Raw genomic sequence first — 19,087 nt, 5'->3', positions numbered from 1 at the left:
ATGGGCAGAAGATCTAAATAGTTCTCCAGTGAAGACATACAGATAGCCAAAAAGTGCATGAAAAGAGGCTCAGCATCACTAGTTATTAGAGAAATGCAAATCAAATCTACAGTGAGATATCACCTCATACTGGTCAGAATGGCCATCATCAAAAAGTCTACAAATAGTAAATGCTGGAGAGGGTGTGGAGAAAAGGGAACCCTACACTGTTGGGAACGTAAATTGGCACAGCCATTATGGAAAACAGTATGGAGATTCCTTAAAAAATTAAAAATGGAGCTACCATATGATTCAGCAATCCCACTCCTGGGCATATATCTGGAGAAAACCATAATTCGAAAAGATACATGCACCGAGTATTCATTGCAGCACTATTTACAATAGCCAGGACATGGAAGCAACCTAAATGTCCATTGACAGAGGAAAGGATAAAGAAGATGTGGTACATATATACAATGGAATATTACTCAGCCATAAAAAAGAATGAAATAATGCCATTTGTATCAACATGGATGGACCTAAAGATTATCATACTATGTAAAGTAAGTCAGAGAAAGACAAATACCATGATATCACTTATATGTGGAATCTTAAAAAAAAAATGATACAAATGAACTTATTTACAAAACAGAAACAGATGCACAGACATAGAAAACAAACTTACGATTACCAAAAGGGAAATGTTGGGGGGAGGGATAAATTAGGAGTTTGTGATTGACTTATACACACTACTATATATAGAATAGATGATCAACAAGAATATAAGCACAGGATTGTATAGCACAGGGAACTCTACTGAATATTATGTAACAACCTAAATGGGAAAAGAATTTGAAAAAGAATGGACATATGTATATGTATAACTGAATCACTCAATTGTACACCTGAAACTAACACAACATTGTAAATCAACTATACTCCAATATAAAATAAACATTAAAAAATAATAATAAATATCAGTATTAGATATGAAATCATTTCAAGTGTTTTGTTTTTTGCGGTATGCGGGCCTCTCACTGTTGTGGCCTCTCCCGTTGCGGAGCACAGGCTCCGGACACGCAGGCTCAGCGGCAATGGCTCACGGGCCCAGCCGCTCCATGGCATGTGGGATCTTCCCGGACCGGGGCACGAACCCGTGTCCCCTGCATCGGCAGGTGGACTCTCAACCACTGCGCCACCAGGGAAGCCCCTCATTTCAAGTTTTAAAATGGAGAGTAGATTGGGAGGAAGTGGCAGACAGTGCCTACCACTGAAGAAATTTATGCAACTTATGAAGGATAAGAGCTAATGCAATCGTAATTAATTACAAGGCATTGCCAAAGTTAGTAATGAAAAGATGGAAGCCTGTGAGCTGTTGATAGGGCATTTCTTCTGGAGAAATGAGTGATTAATTATCAGAGCATAATTTCATTATAATTGTTATGTTTCTTAAGAAATATCCATGCAAAAATTCATTACTTTGAGTAAATTGATTTTTAAGTTATGTTAATATGTGTATGTTGACAGATGACATTGTTTTCACTGTTTGAGGTGGTTTTTCAAATGTAAGAAAATAATCTGAACAAAAACCCCCCAGTTCATGGACTGAGACTCTTAAAAAAACGTTCAGTTTAAAAGGCTCCCACCCAAGCACCCCTCCTTCCTAACATATGCATTCTCATACACTTTTGCTATCTTCTGGATTTTTCCTTTAATTCATTGTTTTCTGTTTACCCTTTTTTCCTAAGTGTTTTCTATCTTCTTGCCTAAAAAGCATTGGCAAAGTAATTTTAACTATTTGTGCCTAATAACAGAGGATATCACAAAAGTTCAGATGCCTCTTTTCTCTTAAGTTACTGTAAGTGAATTAAGAAGAAAAGAAAACATGGTGTTAAATTCCTGGTTCAACTCCAGACTTCTACTTCATGAAAGAAAATAGTCTCATTCTTTCAGTACAGTAACCTTCATTGCAGACCACTTCTATTCCTTATCCCACAGACTTTCTGCTTTAGAAACAACATTGTAAACATATTTCAAGGTCACTAGGAATCACTGATGTTCTACAGACCACATTTGAGATGCAACACTTTAAGAAGAAATTTAATAGACCTTGCGATTACCATAGTGAATTGTGTTCTGCCACTGTTTTTGGAAGATTAAAATTAATACCTTCATCAAATAGGCACAATTTATATGTGTGAAAGTTACTTCAATTTTTTTTCTAAAGCTTTTTATTAAAAACACATTGTATTTGAATATAAAATTGGAATCCTCTATCTGCTTTTGTTCAGAGGATTGTTTGTGCAACTTCTTGTTTAAATTGGATTAGTACCATGTTAATTTTACATTGCCTCTGGTGAATAGCCACGGGGCTATAATCTCTGCCAGTAATTTGTCACAGCAAAATCCTCTGGAGGGCCATACAAAACATTTGTGTAGTACGGATTAGACGGCGAAAGCCATATCTTAGATTGTTAATAAATGTTAATGACAAAACCCAGCTGGTAAAGCTTGGAAATAAGACCTAATGCTCCGTGCCTGTTGCCAAAAGAATGTTTAAACAGAGATTTCCATTACTCAAAGGTGACCCAGTATAGTCAATTTGTGAATTTAAAAAATCATAATCTTCCAATTATTTGGAAAAAAATCTTTTGTTCTGATTCAAAAGCATAAAACCCTGTTTCCATGTTGTAAACTTTTTTGTTCTTGGGTAACTGGGTAGGCGACAGCTGTAAAATATAAATAAGTGTAACGTAAAATGGGTCCTAACTTAGAAGACAAGGAAACGATATCCATACAGTCTGGATATGCTATCTTTGGTATGATGTATAACACTGACTTTAAAGAGTTCTGGTTGTTAGACATTTAAGGGGTAATTTAGATTCTTTTTTTCCCATCTCCAAGTTAAGATTGTTACTTCACTGTGTTCTAAGTAGCATATTTATTTTAAAACATTTCTTGACACATTAGAATATAGTTATGGAGGAAGAATAACAGCCACTACTTTTTAAAAATAAATGAATCATTATTAAAAGGTATGAATTTGTTGTTCTGAGAAATTTAACATTTTTATCATGTCTGATACATTAAAACTAGGTATGTTTGTTCACAGGACAGGAAACAGAACTAAGATTTTGGGTAGGATGTGAGTCCCTTACCATATTTGTGCACAGTAGATCTGTTTAAAACTAAGCTGATATATTTAGTTAAAACAACACAGACTTCATTGGCTGACATCAGCACTATCTTGTCCAGCCTCCTGCTTATCCAGTCAGAGTAATTAATTTGATTAATTTACAAGTAATTTAGCCAAGGATGGGATGTAAATCTTTGTTTAAGAAAACAGTTGGAGGTCCAAGTCTTGGTTAAAAACTGTGTCTTGAAACCATCCAGGCCCTCCTACTGACTTGTCAGCTCTGGGTTATTTTCAGAAAACTTGACTTGAGCTCCTTAGTTTAGCTGTAAGTTTTTTCCCACAGACTTACATGGTATGTGTGAGTGGGAGAGTAAGTAGTGGCCACGTTTTAGCCGCTGTTTAGTCTAGTGTATGCATGTTTACATCTCCTCTCTGGATTTATAGGCAGCCAAGGCAAAATAAAGATTATACTCACTTGATTGAGGAGCCTTTAACCCAGAGCACCTGGCAGCAGAGAGGATTTCTTCCTCTAACCTCTAATTTTTGTGTGTGCATGTGTGATTATTATTAATGATATATACTTGACTAAAAATTCAAGGCATTTAAAGGCTTTTCTTATGTTTAAGGATTAAAATGTTTCAAGTTTCATACAGTTTTACAAAATAACCTAAAATTAAATAATTGACCATTTTTTTCCTGTTTGCAATTATATTTGCTTCGTGTAAAAGAAATCCAAATTTTGCAGCATCATGACATAGAAAAATAATAGTCACTGGTAACCTTATCACCTCCTCAGCCAGAGATAACAACTTGGTGTATCCTTGTCTGGATTTCTTTTCCTTTCTTTATTTTTTAATAATTACTCTTTAAATGAAATATATCATACATTCCAAAGAGGGGGAAGAAAGAAGATTCTTCTGCACTTCAACCCCCACCTTCTAGTGTAAGAAACAGCATTATCAGTGCTCCTTGTGCCTTTTCTAACCTGCATCCTCTCCACAGGTAACTACTTAGCTGAATTTGATATTTATTATTCCTTTGCTTTTCTTTATAAGCTTATAAGGTATTAAAAATATCAGTAAACAACAGTTTACTTTTGTATGTTTTTAAACTTTATATACATGGAAATATTCTGTTTGAATCATTCTTCTGTGACTACCTTGTGTGATTCAAAATTTAGCTATTTTGATGCAGTAGCTAAAGTTTATTTTATTGCTTTATAAAACTTAAACATATGAATATTCTAAGTTTTCTCATAATAAGACAACAGTGAAATATTTTATACATTAAAATTTTTCTCTAGTGTTTAAAAGTAGAACTTCTGGTCATAGGGTTCACTCATTTCTTCTGCTTCACTAAATGTTGTGAAATTACTTTCCAAAGTGGTTGTACAAATCTGCAGTTCCCAAGAATGGTGTATAATTGTTATTCTTCACACCATGTCTAACACTTGGCTGTTATCAGATGTATTAATTTTTTCCAGTTTGGTGGGTCTGAAATCATACCATTCTGTGGCTTAAATTTTCATTTCCCTGATTACTGACTTTGAGCATCTTTTCATTTGTTTATTAGACTTGCATGTGGAATGTCTTATTGTCTTTTGCTCAACAGAAATAAATCAACAGATTTTGGAATCACCAGACACAAAGTTAGAGATAACTACTAGAAAATAGGTGATATGATGGAGAAATGTATTAGAGAAGTAGAACCTTTTCAATCATATAGACATTCTGGAACTGAAAAGTATCACAAATGAATTGTAAGATTCAATAGCTGAATTAACAGCAGAACCAAGGATATGTGAACTGAAGATAAACCAATAAAAAGTGTCCAAACTGGAACAGAAGAAAGGATGGAAAATACAACAAAGAACATAAGTGACATACAGGATAGGGTATATAAGACTGACTACTTTTTGTGTAGCCACAGACCCCTGTGTTAGTCTGTTTGGGCTGCTGTAACCAAATAGCACAGACTAGATGGCTTATGAACAACAGAAATTTGTTTCTCACATTTCTGAAGGCTGGAAGTCTGAGATCAAAGTGTACACATGGTCAAGTCCTGTGTCGAGAGGGCCCACTTCCCCATTCATAAATGGCCATCTTTCCACTGTCTTCACATAATAGAAGAGCTAGAGAACTCTGCTGGGTCTCTTTTGTAAATAATTTAAAATAGTCAAACTACTAGAGCTCGTTAATGCATTTGGTAAAGTTGCAGGATACAAAATTAATACACAGAAATCTCTTGCATTCCTATACACTAACAATGAAAGATCAGAAGGGAAATTAAGGAAACAATCCCATTTACCATCACATCAAAAAGAATAAAATAGCCAGGAATAAACCTACCTAAGGAGGCAAAAGACCTGTACTCAGAAAACTATAAGATACGGATGAAAGAAATCAAAGATGACACAAAGAGATGGAAAGATATACCACGTTCTTGGTTTAGAAGAATCAGTATTGTCCAAATGACTACCCAAGGCAATCTACAGATTCAGTGCAACCCCTATCAAATTACCAATAGCATTTTTCACCGAATTAGAACAAAAAAATTTACAATTTCTGTGGAAACACAAAAGACCCCAAATAGCCCAAGCAATCTTGAGAGAGAAAAACGGAGCTGGGGGAATCAGATTCCCTGACTTCAGGCTATACTACAAAGCTACAGTCATCAAAACGGTATGGTACTGGCACAAAGACAGAAATATAGATCAGTGGAACAGGATAGAAAGTCCAGAGATAAACCCATGCACCCATGGTCACCTAATCTATGACAAAGGAGGCAAGAATATGCAGTGGAGAAAAGACAGCCACTTCAATAAGTGGTGCTGGGAAAACTGGGCAGCTGCATGTAAAAGAATGAAATTAGAACATTCTCTAACACCATACACAAAAATAAACTCAAAATGGATTAAACACCTAAATGTAAGACCAGACACTATAAAACTCTTAGAGGAAAACATAGGCAGAAACTCTGACATAACTCACAGCAATATCTTTTCAGATCCACCACCTAGAGTAATGAAAATGAAAACAAAAATAAACAAATGGGACCTAATCAAGCTTAAAAGCTTTTGCACAGCAAAGGAAACCATAAAGGAAAAGACAACCCACAGAATGGGAGAAAATATTTGCAAATGAAGCTACTGACAAGGGATTAATCTCTAAGATATACAAACAGCTCATGCAGCTCAATATGAAAAAACCAAACAACCCAATCAAAAAATGGGCAGAAGATCTGAATAGACAGTTCTCCAAGGAAGACATACACATGGCCAAAAAGTACATGAAAAGAGGCTCAACATCACTAGTTATTAGAGAAATGCAAGTCAAAACTACAATGAGGTATCACCTCACACTGGTCAGAATGGCCATCATAAAAAGGTCTACAAACAATAAATGCTGGAGAGGGTGTAGAGAAAAGGGAACCCTCCTACACTGTTGGTTGCAATGTAAATTGGTATAACCACTATGGAAAACAGTATGGAGGTTACTTAAAAAACAGCTACCATGTGATCCAGCAATTCCACTCTTGGGCATATATCTGGAGAAAACCATAATTCGAAAAGATACGTGCACCGAGTGTTCATTGCAGCACTATTTACAATAGCCAAGGCATGGAAGCAACCTAAATGTCCATTGACAGAGGAAAGGATAAAGAAGAAGATGTGGTACGTATGTACAATGGAGTATTACTCAGCCATAAAGACAGAATGAAATAATGCCATTTGCAGCAACATGAATGGACCTAGAGATTGTCATACTGAGTGAAGTAAGTCAGAGAAAGAAAAAGATCATATGATATCACTTATATGTGGAATCTAAAAAAATGGTACAAATGAACTTATTTACAAAACAGAAATAGAGTCACAGTTATAGAAAACAAACATATGGTTACCAGGGGGAAAGGGGGAAGGAGGGGTAAGTTAGAAGTTTGGGATTGACATATACACACTACTATATATAAAATAGTTAACAAATAAGAACCTACTGTATAGAACAGGGAAGTCTACTCAATACTCTGTAATGACCTATATGGAAGAAGAATCTAAAAAAGAGTGGATATATTTATATGTATAATTGATTCACTTTGCTGTAGAGCAGAAACTAACACAACATTGTAAATCAACTGTAGTCCAATAAAAATTAATATAAAAAAATAGCCCCAAAGCAAAGAAAATATTTAAAGCCATGGATGAAGAGGGAAACGTTTCCTTCACAGGAGCAACAATGAGATTGACAGATGAACTTTCAACGGTAGTAAAGGAATTCATAGTGGAATAACATCCTTAAAGTACTGAAAAGAAGTAATGGCCCACCTAAATTGAGTAGCCAGTGAAAATGTACTTCATTATTGAAAGCGACGTAAGACTTTCAGACTAACAAAAATTGGGAGAAAACAATAATCACAGTATTTGTTGGGTTTAAAATATAGAGAATTAAAATTCATGGCAAATAATACAAAAGATATGAAGGGATAAATAGAGTTAAAATGTTTAAAGTATGTTGCATTTTCTGTGAAGTTGTAAAGGTCCTAATTTCTATGTAAAAGAAGAGTAAAAATAAGCTGATAGAAGGGAAAAATAGAATGACATAAAATATTAGGTAAATCTAAAAAAAGACAAAAGGAGAGAAGCAGAACATAAAATAGATGGAAGAAGTAGAAAATAGTAATATGTAAAGATTTAAACCCATATATATCACCCATTTCTTTAAATATAAATGGACTGAATACCATTATTAAAGACATATTCAACTAAAACCTGAATTAAAAAAACAACAGTATGTGACTTAAATATAAGGACGCTTTAACTATAAGTACAAAATGGTTGAATTTAAAAAGAGGGGAAATTGTATGTTACATTAATATTAACCCACAGAGCTTAGACTCTAGGGCAAGAGGCATTACTGTAGATTAAGAGAGTTTTCATAATCATAAAAGGGTCAGTCACCTAGAAGTTGACAACAGTTCTACATTGAGTGTTCCTGGTAACAGCCACAAATTTATATAAAGCAAAAATTAATAGAACTAAAAGGAGAAATGGACAAACGCATAATAATGGTAGATTTTACCGTAACTCTCCTGGGAACTGATAGAGCAAACCAACAATGGATAATAAGATTTAGAAGATTTAGATGACCTAACCATTGTTATATGTAGAATATTTCATCAAAAAAGTCCCAGGGGGCTTCCCTGGTGGTGCATTGGTTGAGAATCTGCCTGCTAATGCAGGGGACACGGGTTCGAGCCCTGGTCTGGGAGGATCCCACATGCTGCAGAGCAACTAGGTCCGTGAGCCACAACTACTGAGCTTGCACTCTGCAACAACAGAGGCCACGATAGTGAGAGGCCCGTGCACCACGATGAAGAGTGGCCCCCACTTGCCACAACTAGAGAAAGCCCTCACACAGAAATGAAGACCCAACACAGCCATAAATAAATAGATAGCCAAGCATTTAAAGCCCTTTAAAAAATAAATAAATAAATAAACAAGTCCCAGGATACACATCATTTTCTAGTGCACTGGAACATTTAGCTAAATTGCTCATATGCTGAATCGAACAGCAATTCTAAACAAATTTCAGAGGATTGTAATTCAGAATATGTTCTCTGAGCACAGTGAGATTAAGCTAGAAATTAGTAATAAAAAGATAATAAGTATCCCCCATGATTGAAATAGTACACTTCTTATAACCCATGGCTAAATTGGAGACCACAAATGAAATTAGAAAATGTCTTGAACCAAATATTTAAAACATGTAAAGACATGAGCTTTAATGACGATTGTGCTTAAGGAGATTTATAGCCTCAGGTTCACTTGAAAAATATCAATAAGAAAAGCATGAAATCTATTCTCTAAATATCTCTTTCAAACAGTCAGTAAGCAAATAGGAAATTAGGAGGAAGGAAATAATCAAAATGAGTAAAAATTGATGAAATATGGGGAAAATGTACAGCAAAATCAACAAAGTTGGCAAAGAGTGTTCAAGGACCAAAACAATAGGCAGTAACTCCCAATATCAACGTTTAAAAAAAATGGGACAGGGCTACAGATCCACAGACATTTAAGGAGATAAGAGAATGGTATGAAACTTTTATGTGAATATGAGAGACAGAACTCACAAAACCAATACAAAAAGAAACAGATAATAGAATTAGTCATGTAGCTATTAGAGAAATTTAATATGTAATGAAAAACCTTCACCAAAAGAAGGCTCCAGACCTAAGTGGCTTCACGTTTCAATTTTAGTAAACATTTTAGAAAGAACTAACACTAATCTTACACAAACTGTTTCAGAAACTATGAAGAGAGAATACTTCTCACTTTTTTAAAAAATGAGACCAGCATTATCTTGATCCTAAAATCTGAGAAGGACATTATAAGAAAATTAATTGGCCAATCTCATGAACATAGATATAAAACTTGTAAGCATCACAACTAAGTTTATTTATTAAACAAAGGGGAAGTTTACTATTTACCCCCTTAAAAAATAAAGGAGGACTTCCCTGGTGGCGCAGTGGTTAAGAATCCGCCTGCCAATGCAGGGAACATGGGTTCAAGCCCTGGTCCGGGAAGATCCCACATGCCACAGAGCAACTAAGCCCATGTGCCACAACTACTGAGCCTGCACTCTAGAGCCCGTGAGCCACAAATACTGAGCCCACGTGCCGCAACTACCGAAGCCCGTGCGCCTAGAGCCCGAGCTACGAAACTCGGAGAAGCTACTGCAATGAGAAGCCCACTCACCACAACTAGAGGAAGCCCGCACGCAGCAACGAAGACCCAACAACAAAGACCCAATGCGGCCAAAAATAAATAAATTTATAAAAGAAAAAAAAATAAAGGAGAAGAAATCAAATGCTCCTATCAAAAATGCAGAAAAAGTTAGTACCCATTCATAGTAACAATTCTTAGCAAACTAAGAATGTAGGGGAAATTTCTTAATCTAATAAAACCTACCAAAAAATATTTCTTAAAGGTTTTCCTCTGAGATCAGGAATGAGAGAAAAATGCCCTCTATTATCATTTCTTAATATTGTACTAGAGGTTCTATCCAGTGTAACAGGCCGAAAGGGTCTATCATCTGGAAAGGAAAAAGTAAAACTGTTGTCATTTGCAGATGACAGTTGTTATGTACATAGTAAACCAGAAAGTATCTACAGATGAACTATTAGAATTAATAAGTGAGTTTAGCAAGCTTGCTGGAAGCAAAATGAGTATGTAAATATCAATTTTAATTCTCTATACCAGAGACAGAGAACAGAAATTTTTAAACTCTGCCATTTGCAGTAGCATTTAAAAACTTGAAACTCCTAGGCGCACATTCCAAGAAAGATGCTACTCAGTATATAGAGAAGTATAAAATATTGTTAGACAAAATTAAAGAAGACCTGAATAATTGGAGAGGTAAACTATGTTCACTGTTTGAAGAATTAATATTGTAAAGATAATGGTTTTGGCCAAATTGATTTGTAGATTCAGCATAATCATAAGCAGTTCCAGCAGGCCTTTTTTTTCAACCCTAGAAATTGATATTTATATGAAAATACACAAGTCAAGAATAACTAAGAATTTTGAAGACAGAAGACATACTATCAAATATCCAGAGTTATTGTTACCAAAGTTACAGTAATTAAGACAGTGAAGTTTACTGGAAGGATAGAGAGTCCAGAAACAACTCATATATAAAAGGACAGAGGTGATGTATAACAGGTGACAGTGCCAAGCACTGGGGGAAAAAGTTGTTTTCCAATAAATGTTGCTAAGTCAATTGGAGCTCTATATGCGGAGAAGAAGAAACTTGATCTCACCATACACAAAACCAATTGCATATGAGTTTTTGATAAGTGAAGCTTCAAGAGGGTAATGTAAAGTAATGTCTTCAAAACAGGCACATAGGGACTTCCCTGGTGGCACAGTGGATAAGACCCCACGCTACCAATGCAGGGAGCCTGGGTTTGATCCCTGGTCAGGAAACTAGATCCCACATGCATGCCGCAACTAAGACCCCATACAACCAAGTAAATAAATAAAAATTTAAAAACTGAGGCAGACAAAAAGACAGATAAATTTAGACCATATTAGAATTAAATAAACAACACCATTAAAGTAAAAGGCAAGACAAAGACTAGTGGAAAATATTTACAATTTAAATAATTGACAAAGGATTTATCCAGTATATGTAAAGAACCACACACATATCAATAAGGAAGGATGGACGGCCAAGTAGAGCAAAAGGCCAAATGGTTGAACAGGAATTTTACAGAATAAGAATGCCATTAAAAATATTAAAACACGTTCAACCTCATTAGTATTTGAAAAAATGCAAAATAAAATCATGAGATACCACTGCATAAGTTATCAGAATGGTTTAAATGAGAAAAAAAAAAAGAAAAAACTGACATTACCCAGTTTTGGCAAGAGTATAGAGCACTGGAATGCTTACATGGGAGTGTAAATTAGTACTACTACTTTAAAAACAGACGATATTTACTAATATTGAAATTCTTAAACCCAATGACCCAGCACTTTGAATCGCACGTATATACACAGTAGAAATGCATACAAAAGTCCATGAATGTACGATAATGTTCACATCAGCTTTAAAATACAAAACTGGAAACTTAATGCAAATATCCCTCGGCAGTGGAATGAAAAGACTGTATATTCATCCAATAGAATGCTAAGTAGTACTGTGAATCATCAACTACACATAATACGAACGGATCTGAAAAAATGTTTAGCGAAAGAAGCCAGACATAAACTTACATTGTACAGTTCCACGTACACAAAGTTCAAAGCAGTGAAAACTTACTCATGGTGTTAGAAATTAGTCCTATCTTTGGTGAAGGATGAGTGGTCAGTGACTTGGGCGGGAGCACAGAGGGGCTTCTGGGGTTATGATAATCTCCTGTTTCTTGTTCTGGATGGTGGTTATGTGAGTAGTTCACTTTGTAAAATTTGACCAAAGTGCACCTTTATGATTTGGTAGTTTTGTTATTATTCAGTAAACGCTTCTTTTTTAAAAAAGATGATATTACCTATTGATCTAAGCTTTCCCATTTAGGGGTTCTGTTCTAAAGAAAGAAAAGCACTTCTGATCCCTAAGGAAATATATAGAAAGATTCATGAGCTAACTTTGTTAGATGACAGGATGTCTTACTGCAGCATTCCAAAATGTCTGTTATTGAGAGAGTGGTTGACTAAATCATGGAATATACATTGTGTGGAATGTCACACATTTATATAAAAGAAATTTTATCATGTGCATAGATTTCTATGTAAGCCTTGAGAAAAGAGTGGAAAGGCATATTATTTCTTGAGGTAGGAGTGGAGTTACTAGTACAGGGACAGTTATTGAACCTTAGTACCTCTTTGTATAATTTGTATTTTGTATAATTAATTTGTATAATTTACCAGTCCTTTATATAATTGTAATTTCTTAGATGATTTTGTATAATTAACCATTTCTTAAATACTTCTCTTACCATTGGTCCTGTGGCAACTCATTGTGTTGATAGCAGACTCTTTCTTGCCTCTAACTACTATTAGATCTTACGATATTTAGCTAACCTCAATCACTGATTGGGCCGTGAGTGGTTATGGCTTATAACAAGAAGGGAGATCACAGAAAAGTTTGTAAAGAGAACCTGGGCTTTCTAGATAATAGAATCTGCAGTGTGTGGCTCTATCATGGGTGCTGTCAAGGAGGATTATAATCATAAGTCAAAGTCAAAAATATATTTATTCCTAACATTAGAGATCTGCCTTGTTTCTTTCAAGCGGGAGCAAGAAAGTCAAATGGCTCGTCTTAAAAAACAGCAAGAAGAGTTGGAACAGATGAGACTACGTTACTTGGCTGCTGAGGAAAAAGATACAGTAAACACCGAGAGACAAGAATTGTTGGATATAAGAAATGAACTGAACAGGTATAATAACTAAGAAATTACTTTTTTTCATACAAAAACTAAAGTTCAAATAGGACAACTTTTTATTTAGTCATTGGTCTAGGGAAAGTACAACATCAGGTCTTTCAAGAATAAGGTACATCATATATAAAATGTAGCTGAATTATACAATAGAAAATCTTTGCCAAAGACCATTACTCTTAACATTTTTTTGCCATGAACGTAGCCGTATTTAGCTTTTTTGTTTCCACTCATAGCATTAGTACTTTAAATTTTATTCCTGTGTGACTATTTTAGGATTATTGCTACTATTTCAAGGTAATTGATTATACTGAATTTTTAATTACATAAAGTAAAATAAATTTCAAATATTGTTATATTCTTAATGTAAGTAATACAGAATATAGCTCTTAATTATTGCCGTGTGTGTCAGCAGCTATTTTAAATGCCTTATATGCCTATCTCCACTTTTTTTAATCCTCAAAGCAACTTTTTGAGGAAGATATTATCCCCATTTCGAGATGAAGAAACCAAGGATTAAAGAGATTTAAGTACCCTTTCCAAGGTCACACAGCTAGTAAATCGGGGAGCCAGAGTTCATATCTGATTCCAGAGGTTATATTTTTAACTACTCTGCAACAGTGGGCTTCTCTATAGTGTCATGTTCATCTTAGTTACAATTTCAAGTATTTGATGTTAGAAAAGTAATCATTAGGAAGCAGTATTAGAACAAATTACTGTCTTTTTAAGGGAAGTGTACAGGAAGACTTTCTAACTTAGTTTAGCAAGAGACTAGTATTTTTGTTGCAGCGAAGCATACTGTCTTAGCTCAGGCTGGCATAACAAAATACCATAGATTGGGTGACTTAAACAACAGAAATTTATTTTCTCACAGTCCTGGAGGCTAAAAGTTCAAGATCAAAGTGCCAGCATGGTTAGTTTCTGGTGAGGACTCTCTTCCTGACTTGTTAGACAGCTGCCTTACCTCTGTGTCCTCACAAGCTCTACTGTGTCTCTTCTAATAAGTGCATAAATCTCATCATGACACCCCTGCTCATGATCTCATCTAAACCTAATCATCTCCCAAAGGTTCCATCTCCAAATACCATCACATTTTGGGCTGGGGCTTTAAACATATGAATTTTGGGAGGACACAATGTGTACATAGGACATACATTTGACAGAATATCCCATGATATATCCCTATATAAATGGGGAAAATTCAGTCACTATATTAGGTGGGTTTGGAGCTGAATTACACCACTGCATTTAGAATATTAATGTATAAATATCAGTTGGAAAAGGTCAAGGTCTATAATGCATGCTACAGGGCTCAATTCACACTATTATTCTCTTTTTGTTCAGCAAATATTTATTTGGTATCTACTATGTCATAGGTTTGGAAGATGTTACAAATTAATTTTAACATGTCCTTTGCCTTGCAAAATTTTGCTATTATATATAGCAATTTGTTTTAGTTTAGCAAATACATATTAAGCACCTACTGTTTGCTGAGCACTGTTTTGGTGGTTTAAACAAAGATAGCTATTTGCCGATAAGTCATATAAAATTAAAACTTATTATTAATGTCTTAATCAGTTAAGATTTAGGGAGAACTGAAACCAACAAGATTAAATACATTAGAAACAAAAGCAGAGTTCTCTATAAATTATAAGAAAAATCTCTCAAGTGATGGGCAAGACATAATAAAACAGTTGATGTGAGGAAGCCTAGGAGGGTTTAAGTGACTACTACTAACAATGTGACTTGGCTGCCAAAGAGCCAGTGCAGTTAGGGACATTCATAGAAGGAGTGTTCAATACACACTGTGGTAAAACCACCTCTGGGTTGTTCTTACCAGTGTGCAACAGACTTTAAGGGAAATCAGCTACCTAGAGAGCTGCCAAAGGAATGTGACCAAAAAGTGGTTAGGAGAGTGAAGGATATTAATTTGTAGAGAAGTCTTGGGCAAAGTATTAGAAAGTTCTCTTCAGATATCTGGAGGGCTACCATGTTAAAAATAATTCAGTAGGATTTCCTCTTGAACAGAATCATAGCCAGTTATTGGAGAGTATAAAGGCGCATACTGAGTTCAATATAAGAAGGAACTTTCTAACAGCAATTCTAAAAGCAGTAAGTTCCTAGTGACACGAAGCTGGGTGAGTGGAGTCCATACATAGTGTTTGTCAGGGAAGTAAAGTTTCCTTTGATAACTTTATGGACTTCTTCAGCCACGGGTTCTAAAATCCTGTTGTGATCATGAATGTTGATTGCATTTTAGTAAAGACTTGATAGGGATAATCTCTCAGTTGTGTAAAAATTTCATTTGTCCTTCATGCATAAACAAATGAACAGGGAAATGGTTGAACTCCTGGTACATAGTCTGGCACTGTGTGTCATTAATCTCCCAAGAGGACCTCTTCCTCCAAGAGAGCTGTTGTAACAGTTAGAGTAGGGGAAACAGCTATTCAGAAATCTTCTCTTACTCATCCCCATGTGTTGCTCAGTTTTACTAGTGTCCCATTAATCACTTGATTTCCACCCCAGTCTCAAAGCACAGGGCCCTCACTATTTAGGGTTTTTTTCTTAGAACAGAGAGAGGTATTTGGTGTCCTTTTTGGACTGTATACCTCAGTTTCTTGTTCTTTTGTGAGGGATCTTAGGAGTCAGTTCAGGTTTCAGAGAGGTATATGAACAAACAAGACTGTACATTCCCAGTGCTCCTTGTCTGTCGGGGCAGGACACTCTCCTCCCAGGCTCTTCCTCCCTCTCCCCCCAAACGCCATGTGTAATTTGAGAAGTGGATTTGGTTTTCATTGGCTTACTTACCATGAAGACCATCTAGAAGCAGGGCCTTAGACTCAATTGCTTTTTTATCTTATTTATAAAGACAAAGGTTAGAAGTAGTTGCAAATTAAATATTTTCGTAGCCAGTTACGTAGAATATAAAGTTATGTCTTAGTTGTAGATTCCAAATTAAATTAAAACCTACTCTGTGTCCAAACTTAGTATACTTACTAAGTGATAGTAATGCCAAGTATACTTCCCATTTTCAAGGTAAAGCGATTGATGATATTCCATTGTAAAGACCCAAATCCCAGGCTGGCACCTGCTCCCCTTTCTTCATCTCTTAGATAAGATCATCATGCATATAACTTGAAGCTATCCATACAGTCTCTTAAAATGTACATGCCCTTTGAACCAGGCATTCACATCTATAGAATATCACTTTCTATGAATACTTAGTAATATAAGCTCCATAATAACGGGAACTTTTCTTCTTGATTCAACTGCAGTATCCCCCAAACCTAGCACTGTTTATTAGTAAGAGTAAATATTTGTGGGGTGAATTTAGAAGAAAATTTTATGTTCAAAAAACATAACAAAAGTTTAATAACAACCTAAAGATCAATAATAATGATATAGGAAGATATTCATTATAGTAATAAGTGATACATATAATGTACAGAATTGCCTATATAGTTTTCTAAAAAGTTAGCAATACTGTGTTTAAAATACATGCATTTTTAAATTGAGAATACAGAAAATTATTACTCAGATTGGTTATCTCTGGTTAATAAGATTGTGATGATTTTCTTTTCTACACATTCCCCAAATTTCTACAGTTTTCATGTATTATATAATTAGAAAAACAAGTATTGTTTTTAAAACTGTCTTTTATAAGTGCCCTAACTCTGCCCAACCAAGTGGTTTTTGTTTTCTTCCTGAAAATATTACTAAAAAATGTATTTTACCACTAAATCATTTTGTTTTTAAGTGGTGTTGTTAACCGAAAACCAAGAGTGTTTGTTGCTTGCTAGAGTGGCATGCGTTCTTGACTTCTCAGGTTAAGGCAACAAGAACAAAAACAGTACCAGGATTCCAGAGAGATTGCGAGTGGAAAAATGGATGGCCCACATGGCAGTGCATTGGAAGAAGGTTTGGATGATTATTTGACTCGCCTCATAGAAGAAAGGGATACTTTGATGAGGACGGGTGTGTATAATCATGAGGATCGAATAATAAGTGAACTTGACCGACAGATCGGAGAGATTTTGGCAAAAAACAATGCCAGTAATTAATAACATTTGGAAAATCTTCACAGAGACTCCAGGTCTAAATTTTAATTTAATAGTAAAGCCCTCAAAAGAAGGGAAAATGGATGTTTTACAATGCAATTTTCAGTTTTTTATAAGCAAAATTTTGTATGTTATTGTATAGTATTTATTCGATTTTATTTACTTTATGCTACCTCTTCCACTCTGGTTTATTTGTAATTGCGTTTTATATTCTCATTTTTAATGACTTTTCAGTGTTTCTCATAATTTATAATTTCATGGCTAACTTTCAAAACAGCTTTTCACTAAATTTGTTCTCAGAGAAATGACTGTAGTAATTTCCAGTTACATAATTTTTTATGTTGAGCCAAAAGAGTACATGTTGCACTTTAAAAATGCTGTCCTGTTCATTTGAATAGAGGTATCTTAAAAGTTGAGACCACTTGTAAATGCAACTAGTTTTATTTAATTCATTTTAGATGAGCTGTCTTTTTTAACTTGTAACATTTGCAGGTGACACGTTCGAAAACAGAAAGCAGGATCAGTGCAGAGAAGCCATTTGTGATCTATTGAGTGACAAATTAGTCATTTATTTAAGTAAAGTTAATACAGATTAAACTTGTTTCAACAGCTATTGAATTTTCAATTTTTTAGTATACTCTTAACTTTTAAGAATATGAAGTAATAGCTTAGTAAGTTTTCTCTGTCAGTCTCCTGCTCAAGATTGCATTGTTTTCTTTTGTTAAAAATAGAGAATTCATTTTGCAGTAATAGTAATACTAGTTGTTAATGTAAACCCTCTGTAATAAAACATGGAAACAAATGCATAAACGCTTTAGCTAAGAAAGTAGAGTGAAAACCTACTATTTTTGACTCCCCCTGAATTTAATCAGTCTTTTACAAAAGAACATGAGATTAAGCCATTGGATTTATGTAGTGCCATGTCAGTATAAATTTTTAAGAATTCCTTTACATCGTGTTCTTCAGAACCAACATTTGCCCTCAAAGCAACACTTTCCACTTCCTTTTACAGGGTACTGAAAAGGTTTGATTAGCAAATTCACAGATTAGGTGAGCTTTGAAATATATGTAGTTTAAAATTTCTTACTTCCAAATATAATAAATTTTAAGTATATACTTTAAGAAATATTTACTGATAACTTCCACAAAAACAGAATAGGCTATTTGGTGACACTAAATTTTCTGTTGTTTTCAAGGTGGTGTATTTCTTGTTTGGGAAATTAAAGTCCCTACATGCTTTATATGTTTTTTTCCTCCCCCCTTGTTAACAAGTATTAATCTGAAAACAACCCAAGAGTAAATAGAGAAATTACTGAGAGAATAATGGATATGTGAATTATAGCAAGAATGTGAAGTATTAATTATGGCTATATATTTTCTCTCATTGATTTTTGTGCCACATGAATGGAACAGAAGTATTCTTTTTATTTGGGAAGGTCTTGGGGAAATATTGTGACTGTGCCTTCAATTGCACTGTGTGCTGCATGTGACTTTTCAAACACTAGAGGGGGCCTCAGATTTAAAGAAACAAAAAGGACGTTTCTAAAATGGATGTGCGGTTTGCCTTCTCTAATCTTTTGGCTATGTATTTCATCAAATAAAAATGACACTTGTATGCATTTTTGAGTTTCTGAGCAGTCTGTTACTTTTTTGTTAAACGGATTGGGCAAGTGCTTGGCACTTCCTGTATCAAGTTACTTTGTATTTTTGGTTTTTAAGTGCTTACATTGCAGATAGATAATTTTATATGTTCTAAAATTGATTGGGAGAGTCTGAAATTTTAACACCTTTTTGTGGTCCTGTAGCAACAGACATTTCATTTGTAAGTGGCATTTACTGTATTTATACTGATTGCTCTTACTAAATTATCATCGGTGCCTGGGAGTTGAGTTATGACCATAGTAGAGAGATGAGTGAATGACCAAGTGAGTAGGTGAGTGAATAAGAAGTTTCCTCAGTACTATATGTAACAGCAGACCTT

The 19,087-nt window shown here is 34.8% G+C and overlaps 1 protein-coding gene across 3 annotated transcripts in view; it reads left to right on the top strand.

Moving 5' to 3' along the window:
- The window catches only part of CEP120 (centrosomal protein 120), a 79,079-nt gene extending 60,362 nt beyond the window's left edge, over positions 1-18,717 (top strand). For all 3 annotated transcript variants that reach the window (XM_082649865.1, XM_082649866.1, XM_082649867.1), the window contains 2 exons: positions 12,903-13,048; positions 16,875-18,717. In XM_082649865.1, coding sequence (XP_082505991.1) covers positions 12,903-13,048; positions 16,875-17,109 — 381 coding nt within the window. In that variant the 3' untranslated portion in view covers positions 17,110-18,717. The remainder of the gene's footprint in view (positions 1-12,902; positions 13,049-16,874) is intronic.
- The last annotated feature ends 370 nt before the right edge of the window (positions 18,718-19,087 follow it).

This window comes from Grampus griseus, assembly GCF_964374135.1.
Source record: "Grampus griseus genome assembly, chromosome: 3".
Lineage (NCBI taxonomy): Eukaryota > Metazoa > Chordata > Mammalia > Artiodactyla > Delphinidae > Grampus > Grampus griseus.
This window is presented reverse-complemented; position numbering and strand designations above follow the sequence as displayed.